Here is a 10,530-nt window from a genome sequence, read left to right as displayed (position 1 = left end):
GTGACAGGACTAGGCAGCTCAGATCATTCAAGGTCCTCGCTCTCTCTCTTACTCTCTTATGTTTCTTGTTTACCATAATCATCAGCCAAAGGATAATGGATGCTTTAACTTCGTAAAGAATAAGAGAGAAGGAATATGAGCAGCTTGCAATATGATTTGGAGATGCAGGCATGGGTGTTGATGTGACGAACAGTAAGAAACATGCGACAACATATCCAGACCCTAAAAACACAGAGTCAAACCTGCTATTTGCATCAGACGATTGAGACACCTTCTATGCAGGCTTGACTGTCATGTGATGCTTTAAAGTTTGAACAATATTATACCAAGAACCAATCTGTTTCTTCTAATATGAAAAACACTAAATTCTTCTTAATGCCCCTTCTAGTTTCCTTTACTGCTCTAAACAATAGATTTGTTCCACTTAAGACGCAGGGAACAAGCATGTTGATTAGAGGAAGGCATCTACAGTTCATTCTTCTGTACAGTAAAACATTTTAATACAGAAACCAATCCAATTGGGGCAAACTCATCGACTAAGAAAATAACATGACAGCTCTGATTCTAAAGCTAAGCCAATTAAATATAAGTCATTTCTAATCTTTTATTCTTCAAGTTTTGAGATTGAAAAAAAAAAAAAGACTTGATAATAAAAAGACAAAAAAAGAAAAAAATAAGTTTTTTTTTTAGAAAAATAGACTTGATAAAAAGGCAAAATAAGAAAAAAATAAGATTTTTGTAGAAAAATATTTTTTTTTATAAAACAAGAAGTTTATTGAAATTGTATTTTTCTCAAAAATTAATTTTGATGTTTGTGTTATGATTTTATACATTGGTTCGTATTGCGTTTTTTGCAAAGAGGCATATACCTCCGTTGACAGAGGTGAGGTATGATTATGGAATGTCTTATGATACTGGAGAGGTTGATGAAGATGGAAGCATGATTTTTAGAGGTAAAAGGTTTTGCTTATGTGGTTCCGGAAATTGTCATGGTTCTTTTGAGTGGGGTTGAATTTCTTATTATTATTGTTGTTGTCTTTTTCTTTTTTGTTGTTGTTTTGATTATTATAGTCTTGTGTTTTCTTTTAATCATTAAGAATAAAAAACTTATTTAAGTATTTAATCATATTGTTTACTTACGTTATTTCATTATTAGTTATTATAAGAAATCCAAATCATGTTTAAGTTATGCCAATTAATTTAATTCTTTTCTAGTCTTTTATTCATCAAGTTTTGAGATTGATAAGATAATAGGACTTGATAAAAAGACAAAATAAGAAGAATTTTTTTTTTAGAAAACTAAACTTGATAAAAAGACAAAATAAAAAAAAGATTTTTTTAGAAATATATTTTTTTTATAAAAAAAATAAGATTATTGAAATTGTAATTTTCTAAAAAAGGAAATTTGATGTTTGGGTTATAATTTTATATATGTAGTGCTATTTGTTTTGATTTTATTTCTCTGAGCATTTATCACTGAGATTAAAATAAAAATGAGATTTAGTGGTTGTTTTAGTCTTAGATATGATTCACGATTGACTTCAGAACATTAATAGTTATAGTTATATGCAAGGTTAATTAGTTGATTTTTATATGATAGTCTTGTGTTTTTCTCAAGCTAACAATTAAACTCGTCATGTCACATACTTCTCGAGTTTACAAAAACTTTAGGTGGAACTATATATGAACCGGAACTTGTGGGTGAAGACTGTGTTGGGACGAAGCCTCTGAAGTTTATAAACTTTGGTCGGAAATCTTAGTCAATGCGAGAGCGATTGGTAATGTTAGTCGGTTAAGAACCATAGCTGCTCGGCTAACGTTATGTGGCAGCCTGTTGAGTTTGAAAAGGATGGCCAACCAACCTTCAGTTCGTATTGCGTTTTCTGCAAAAAGGCATATATCTCTATTGACAGAGTTGAGGGATGATTATGGAATGTCTTATGATACTGGAGAGGTTGATGAAGATGGAAGCATGTTTTTCTTAGTTCAGGATTTACTTTTGCAATTGATGAGTCTACTCCAATTGAAGCTACACCCTTCAGGTAAAGCTTCTTTGAGTTCAAGTGATCCTACAGGATTGGATTCTGTAAGGGATGAACCAGAGGAAGGGATGGAGGATCAAGATGAGTTCTTCATCGAAGACTTTGATGCTGCTGCATTTGTACGGCATGACATTTTCGTGAAGACCCCTCAGATTTTGAGGGCAATTTGCTTTATGCAGCTCGTGACAGGACTAGGCAGGTCAGATCATTCAAGGTCCTCTCTCTCTCTTACCCTCTTATGTTTCTTGTTTACCATAATCATCAGACAAAGGATAATGGATGCTTTAACTTCGTAAAGAATAAGAGAGAAGGAATATGAGCAGCTTGCAATATGATTTGGAGATGCAGGCATGGGTGTTGATGTGACGAACAGTAAGAAACATGCGACAACATATCCAGACCCTAAAAACACAGAGTCAAACCTGCCATTTGCATCAGACGATTGAGACACCTTCTATGCAGGCTTGACTGTCATGTGATGCTTTAAAGTTTGAACAATATTATACCAAGAACCAATCTGTTTCTTCTAATATGAAAAACATTAAATTCTTCTTAATGCACCTTCTAGTTTCCTTTACTGCTCTAAACAATAGATTCTTTCCACTTAAGACGCAGGGAACAAGCATGTTGATTAGAGGACGCATCTACAGTTCATTCTTCTGTACAGTAAAACATCTTTGTACAGAAACCAATCCAATTGGGGCAAACTCATCGACTAAGAAAATAACATGACAGCTCTTATTCTAAACTCTAATTACCAGTATCTGATCCACGTCCAGAGGAGCTGTCACTGTCAGAATCTGCAGAACAAAAAAGAAGAAGAGTGATGTTAGTCGTGATGCTGATAAAGGTGATAAAAAGAGCTGACAGATAGGTTCAACATTTACCACTAGAGCTAGATCCTGAGTCACTGCTGGAACTGTTATAACTACTTGATCCACCTGCCTTGTTTTCTTGCCGAACAGGAGAAGAAGACATGCGAATAGCTTTCCCTGGTTAGAAACAATCATTATATATATATTCCATTGGTCTTTCCTTTTCGTGTGAAAATAAATACTAACTACATCCGAATTTGGTATGAGCTAGTGACCTAAAACCTTACCTGATTCAGTAACTCTCGATCTTTCGGTGCCAGTTGCCTGAAACGAATGATTATGAGGAAAAATCAATAAAGACCTGAAATAAATAACATTTGGCTAAGGAAGGAAATCTTTACCGGTTCTTGGATAATGTTGTGAGCAGATTCAGCATCTCGTTCTGAACCAAACCCCTGATCCTCCTCCTTTTTAATGCTCAAGCTCTCCTTATACCCAGTCACAAAACTATAAAGCTCCCAAAGCGTCTGGATGTCAAGACTATCAATATCCAGCTCAATCTCATCATCCTGTTGAGAGAGTTCCGGATTACTATCAAGATATTGATTACGCGTTTAAGCACACATCAATTAACCTAATGTGCCAACAATACCACAATCGAATGGTATGTCATTGTAGCATTTTAGGATCGAATCCACAAGGAACTAGTGACCTATAACACCAAGAATACACAAGCTTTCCTAATCTAAGCAAACAAGAAGATGGATGATTTGTAACAAGCTAATATCCTATAAATATAAACAAGGTGATCTCAAATCCAATCAAGAAATAAGTGCAAGAACTTTCAAATACTAAGGATGGATTCATGGGTAAGGATAATTGATATAAAGTGATCAAGTTTCAATCTAAAGGTATCAACTTTCAATCAATCTATTTACCTTAGGCCTAGACACAATCCTAAACAAACTCTATCCCTAGATGAATGCTCATTTTCCTAGATAACTCAAGCATCAAATTCCTTTGGTTGAATGTTATCTAAGTAATCATTAATCTCAAGTCTACTAGCCATCTTAACACCTTTAACAACAAATTCCTTTGGTAAAGAATGTTAAAAACTTAGGAGAGTTGGTTCAGGCATTTCATCAAACACCTTCCGGGTATGAAATGCCTAGAGCTCAACTTTAGAGAGGCCAACTCTAGAGTTGCATTAAGAGCACTCTACTAGCAAGGAACAAGATGATCTATACTAAAACACCTTAGATCTAGCTTAATCACCCTAATCTACCTTAACCCATGAATCCAAAATGTGTCTACTCAATAATCTTCATGAGAAACCTTAAACCCATGTAAGGATCAAGGCTAATCATGTTAATGAGCAAGAGAAACACAATTATAAGATAAAGTACTTCCTTAGATTATAGAAAGATTCAAGCTTTTACAAGTTTTGACAAAGTCTTAAGAGAAAAATGAGATCAAACTAGAGTTTTTAGGTCTAAATCTATTTATAGGAAATCAAAACTCGAAATGGTTTGATTGGATAAAACCGGGTCATACCGGAATAAACCGGTCAATGTTTTGAAATCGACTCTTGTCTTCTCCACAGCGGCTTTTACGACCCGCTCCACCAAGTCGATATTGGACATGGGCATAGGTCTTTTTCCAGCGGCACGATGAACCCGCTGCGTCTATCCGCTGTGTTTGCTCGAGCTCGGACTTCGTCTTCTTCGTCTCAGCCAAGCTCGCGGTGGTGGTTCAGTTTGTGCTCCAGCCACCACAACACATCGCAACACATCAAAACCGTGACTGTCGTCGCCTCTCCTCTTCCTCGCGAAATCAAGCTCGAGCCGTCGTGGTCATCACTGGCTCCGCCTTCCTCGTCGTAGCCGAGAGCTTTAGTCATCGTCGCAAATCAAGCCGTGACTGCGCCACCGTCTCCTCCAAGACGCGACCAAGCTTCCTCTGTGGCCGTGCTCAGCTCCACCGTGACCGTGCTCAGCTCCATCGTGGCCATGCTCGTCGTTTCCGTCTAAGAAAAAGCTTCGATCCTCTCCAATGGTGAAGTTATAAGTATTTGCAAGACAGGTCCCTGAACTTCTGGTTCTTTACAAAATGGCCCCTATCTTTAGAATTTGCAGACACACCCTCTAAAATCAACCCCAATTATCTGTGCGATTTAGCCCTCGTATAATTGCAAGATGGTCCCTTGGTTTCGGATTTCTTTCAAATTGGCCACAAACTCCATAACTTGCAAGAACAACCTTGTGATTTCGCCCCAAACTTCTCAAGTGTGCACTTTAGCCCCTATTTATGCAATTATGCATGTAAATGCAATATTAAGACCTAAATGCAATATAGAATGATTAAAATGAACTAAATAAGATGCTAAATACTATTAAGATCAAGAGTTATCAACTCTCCCAAACTAGAATTTTACTTGTCCACAAGTAAACTTTAAAAATGGAAAATAGAGATGTTTGAAAATGGAAGTTTATAACCAAAACACTTTCTAGCCTTCAACTTAACATCCTAAGAGAAACATAGTAAATATCATGAACAACTTTCTTAATACACTCTAGCTTCTCAAGGCCTATCAACACTCTTATGCCTCTACACAAGTTGCAGTGCTCATCTATCAACAAGTGTTTCAACCAACTCTCACATTCAATTAAACAAGCATACAAAGTGAGTTCTTGCAAATGGGCACATGATCTCAATCATTTGGCTTTGTGAGTGAAAATGGTCTAATGTGAAGCAAGGGTTTTCAAATGCATCTTTTATGGTGACTCACACTCAAGAATAGGAGCAAGAACATTATGCAAAATTTATCTAAGAAAATGAACAATTCATGCATACAATGACTTGTTCTCATCATTCTACCCCTTTCCTAAATGATTTCAAGCTCTACCCTTCTTCTTTTCATCATCCCAAAACCCAAAGATAGACTCACTTTCATCTCTCACCCAATGAACACATTATCATTTCTTATTCTAGCCAACTAGAGAGTTTTTTTTTTCTTTTTTATTCACTCAGCTTTTTTTTTTTTTTTTTTTTTGTTTTTTTTTTCTTTTATTCTAAAGGGGATTCTATTTATAAACACAAGAGCTTCTTTTTTTTTTTAATCCCTAGTGGTTTTTTTTTTTTTTTTTTTTTTTTTTTTCTCATCTTTTTGGTTCATTTCTTTTCACTTTCACTCACATCCCTATCCCAAGATCAAAAGAATTTAAGCTCACAAACCCAACAACCATCCTAGAGGCTAGCCTAAATGAGGTCCTAATGCTAGCCAAAGATGAGAACAATTCATTGTCGCTCCTAATACTCTCAAAATTTTGCACATGACATGCTATCAATAAAAGGCCTCACTCAAGCAAATTAATGTTGGTTTCAAAGAATGGTGAGGGTTAATGGGTATGAAGTGCCATTTGGGTTAACAAAGATGGGTACAAAGGGAAAAAGATAACCCAAATGTGTATGAGATCCATGATCAAGTATGCAAATGCCCATATGCAAGAGAGATTAAGTTCATTTAAGCCAAGTTCAGATTGGAGTTGGTTTCAAGAACAATGTCAATCATCAAGCAAACAACATGTTTCAAGAAGAGTTTTCAAGGCTCGAAGCTTACAAGCTTTTTAAGAAATGCTTAAGCTACTTGATATGTTTAGCTAGGATGTCAAATTGAGTTCTAGACATGTGTTCTTTACAAGGTTTCTCCCAATGCATGAATGCAATCTAAATGCTTCTAGACTCAATCCTAAAGATGAAAATGGATCAAGTGAAACTACATGAAGATTTTCAAAAAAAAATCAAATTTTTATGGATTTTCTATGCAAATAAGTATTCACAATGCAATGCATGAGACTCATGGCAAGTAAACAAAACAGAAAATGATGTGAGATAGTAGACTCTCCCCCAAACTTACTTCACACAGTCCCTTGTGTGAGAGTAAGCTCAAAAAAGAAATCCAAAGGAAAGAAATAAACATGAAAACTAAATATGTACAAGGTTGGAGTGACACTTACTTGAAGTTATTGGCTGAATTGGGTGGTAGAGGACCCTTGGCCTCAGATTTATTTCACTTGTAGACATGGGCTGAAGCGGAGAAGGCAAGTGTCTAGAGTCACAATGCTTCACATCAGCCATGGTAAGTAAGACTTGACCTAAAAAACCTCAACCATGCTTATTAAATAACCTAAAAAGAAAAGATAAAAAAAAAATATATACAATGGATAAACATGAGATTTCCTCCCAAGTGAGCTTGTTTTAAGTCTCTAGCTTGACTTTGTGTGCTTGTTAATCATAGGTATCAAAAGGTTGAGCCAATGCACCTTTGGTCCTTCTCCTACAAGAACAAGGAACCAAGTATGCAAAGGAGCACACTACTATCCATAGAAAATAGACAGATTTTTCCTCAAAGAGCTTCACTAAAGATGTGACATGAATTATGAAATGCTCCTTGAGGTTCAGATGGTCATGAGAATCAAATGCATATGGTGGAAACACACAGTCAACTACAGGCTCAAACAAGGGTTTAACAAAGTAGTCAACTCTATCTCCATCAATCAAGTAATACACAATGCTCACATTCTCATGATAATTTTTGACAAGGGAGTTTTCTATCCTAAGCAAGAGCATATCCACATCAAGTTCATCCCCTAAATCAGCAAGTTCAAGAAGAGGTCTAGGTTCATTAAGCATCAAAAACTCATACTCAAGATCAATTGAATTACAAAGATAGTTCTTGTCAAAACAAACTTCAATATGATCTCTAGTAAGCTTTTCTATTCTCAACTCATCTAGCTTCCTAGTTTCACATATTAGATCAAGACATTCATTTATGAGCACAAGAGAATCAAGATCATGGGCAATATTCTCACCACAAGGCAAGCAAAGTTCCTCAAGTTGAAGTTCTAGAGTGGAAATTCTTGTACCTTCCAGCTGGGGTGGTGGAACCCAATACATTACCTCTTTAAGGTCATAAGCAACATTGAACTCATACTGTGTAACCTCCCTTCCTTCAAGCTCTGCTTGATCCCTAATAAGCTCCACCCGGATCCTTCGTGCTAGGGATGTCTTTGCTGACCCCGGGTACTTCTTCTGAAGCTCGTTTAACGTCACAAGCTGTGCTGGTGTGAGTATACTTGCATCAAAGGGTGGTGGCTCCACATACACATATGGCTCATCTTCGATTTGATCTTCCTCTTCTTGTGGCTTCTCAAAACAGCTTGAAGCCATCACTCAAGAACAAAAGCTAGAAGTAAAGGTTAGTAACTATACAAAAGAAAAACAAAGCAAGAAAATAAAGCTAAGTCTCAAGAAAGATTGAAATCCTAATGATAAATCTACTAGTTCCCCGGCAACGGCGCCAAATTGATTACGCGTTTAAGCACACATCAATTAACCTAATGTGCCAACAATACCACAATCGAATGGTATGTCATTGTAGCATTTTAGGATCGAATCCACAAGGAACTAGTGACCTATAACACCAAGAATACACAAGCTTTCCTAATCTAAGCAAACAAGAAGATGGATGATTTGTAACAAGCTAATATCCTATAAATATAAACAAGGTGATCTCAAATCCAATCAAGAAATAAGTGCAAGAACTTTCAAATACTAAGGATGGATTCATGGGTAAGGATAATTGATATAAAGTGATCAAGTTTCAATCTAAAGGTATCAACTTTCAATCAATCTATTTACCTTAGGCCTAGACACAATCCTAAACAAACTCTATCCCTAGATGAATGCTCATTTACCTAGATAACTCAAGCATCAAATTCCTTTGGTTGAATGTTATCTAAGTAATCATTAATCTCAAGTCTACTAGCCATCTTAACACCTTTAACAACAAATTCCTTTGGTAAAGAATGTTAAAAACTTAGGAGAGTTGGTTCAGGCATTTCATCAAACACCTTCCGGGTATGAAATGCCTAGAGCTCAACTTTAGAGAGGCCAACTCTAGAGTTGTATTAAGAGCACTCTACTAGCAAGGAACAAGATGATCTATACTAAAACACCTTAGATCTAGCTTAATCACCCTAATCTACCTTAACCCATGAATCCAAAATGTGTCTACTCAATAATCTTCATGAGAAACCTTAAACCCATGTAAGGATCAAGGCTAATCATGTTAATGAGCAAGAGAAACACAATTATAAGATAAAGTACTTCCTTAGATTATAGAAAGATTCAAGCTTTTACAAGTTTTGACAAAGTTTTAAGAGAAAAATGAGATCAAACTAGAGTTTTTAGGTCTAAATCTATTTATAGGAAAGCAAAACTCGAAATGGTTTGATTGGATAAAACCGGGTCAAACCGGAATAAACCGGTCAATGTTTTGAAATCGACTCTTGTCTTCTCCACAGCGGCTTTTACGACCCGCTCCACCAAGTCGATATTGGACAGGGGCATAGGTCTTTTTCCAGCGGCACGATGAACCCGCTGCGTCTATCCGCTGTGTTTGCTCGAGCTTGGACTTCGTCTTCTTTGTCTCAGCCAAGCTCGCGGTGGTGGTTCAGTTTGTGCTCCAGCCACCACAACACATCGCAACACATCAAAACCGTGACTGTCGTCGCCTCTCCTCTTCCTCGCGAAATCAAGCTCGAGCCGTCGTGGTCATCAGTGGCTCCGCCTTCCTCGTCGTAGCCGAGAGCTTTAGTCATCGTCGCAAATCAAGCCGTGACTGCGCCACCGTCTCCTCCAAGACGCGACCAAGCTTCCTCTGTGGCCGTGCTCAGCTCCACCGTGATCGTGCTCAGCTCCATCGTGGCCGTGCTCGTCGTTTCCGTCTAAGAAAAAGCTTCGATCCTCTCCAATGGTGAAGTTATAAGTATTTGCAAGACAGGTCCCTGAACTTCTGGTTCTTTACAAAATGGCCCCTATCTTTAGAATTTGCAGACACGCCCTCTAAAATCAACCCCAATCTTTCATCTGTGCGATTTAGCCCTCGTATAATTGCAAGATGGTCCCTTGGTTTCGGATTTCTTTCAAATTGGCCACAAACTCCATAACTTGCAAGAACAACCTTGTGATTTCGCCCCAAACTTCTCAAGTGTGCACTTTAGCCCCTATTTATGCAATTATGCATGTAAATGCAATATTAAGACCTAAATGCAATATAGAATGATTAAAATGAACTAAATAAGATGCTAAATACTATTAAGATCATGAGTTATCAGATATTGAGAGAGAGAGCACAAAAACTTAAACTGTATCTATTAGATTAATGAATCATGTACAATGTGTTTCCTTTATATACATGTATACGGTATATCGAGAAGTATACTAAGCCTCTGTTTCTATACAAGTATTAGAGAGCCTAGTATACTCAATACGCCCCTCTCAAGCCTCTGAAACAGAAGGTAGAGTTGATGAAGTGGAAGGTAGAGATGATGAAGTGGAAGTTGAAGATGATGATGGAGTGAAGAGGCTTGAAACAGACATACGAGAGAGGATGTGATGGAATGGAGATGGATGAAGCGGCTGAGTGAAGATATCCGCATGATTGTCAGCACTGATAACATGTATGAGCTTGATGAAGCCCTTCTTGACCTGATCACGCGTCGTGTGACAATCAATCTCTATGTGTTTCGTGCGTTCATGAAACACCGGATTAGTCGCAATGTGAATGGTAGACTTGTTGTCACAAAAGAGCTTAGCCGTGTGGTGAACCT

At 37.2% G+C, this 10,530-nt stretch overlaps 1 protein-coding gene across 1 annotated transcript; it reads right to left on the bottom strand.

Annotated features, from left to right (window-relative positions):
- Positions 1-2,792: 2,792 nt before the first annotated feature.
- On the bottom strand, positions 2,793-4,757 carry LOC111206363 (transcription factor GTE5, chloroplastic-like). Its single transcript, XM_048757189.1, has 5 exons — positions 4,630-4,757; positions 3,259-3,448; positions 3,145-3,181; positions 2,930-3,034; positions 2,793-2,842 (listed from the first exon to the last, which is right to left on the bottom strand). Exons 1-5 carry the CDS (start codon positions 4,755-4,757, stop codon positions 2,793-2,795), a joined length of 510 nt encoding a protein of 169 aa, XP_048613146.1.
- Positions 4,758-10,530: the final 5,773 nt, after the last annotated feature.

Source organism: Brassica napus, chromosome C5 (genome assembly GCF_020379485.1).
Source record: "Brassica napus cultivar Da-Ae chromosome C5, Da-Ae, whole genome shotgun sequence".
In the NCBI taxonomy this organism is placed as follows: Eukaryota; Viridiplantae; Streptophyta; class Magnoliopsida; order Brassicales; family Brassicaceae; genus Brassica; species Brassica napus.
Note: the sequence above shows the minus strand (reverse complement) of the source record. Positions and strands in the feature narration are given on the sequence as shown.

Coding starts and splice junctions, on each gene's coding strand:
- LOC111206363 (XM_048757189.1), bottom strand. CDS start 4,757: ATGACTAAAGCTCTCGGCTACGACGAGGAAGGCGGAGCCAGTGATGAC. Junction 3,182..3,258: donor ACAACATTATCCAAGAACCG/GTAAAGATTTCC, acceptor CATTCGTTTCAG/GCAACTGGCACCGAAAGATC. Junction 3,035..3,144: donor ATCGAGAGTTACTGAATCAG/GTAAGGTTTTAG, acceptor GTTTCTAACCAG/GGAAAGCTATTCGCATGTCT.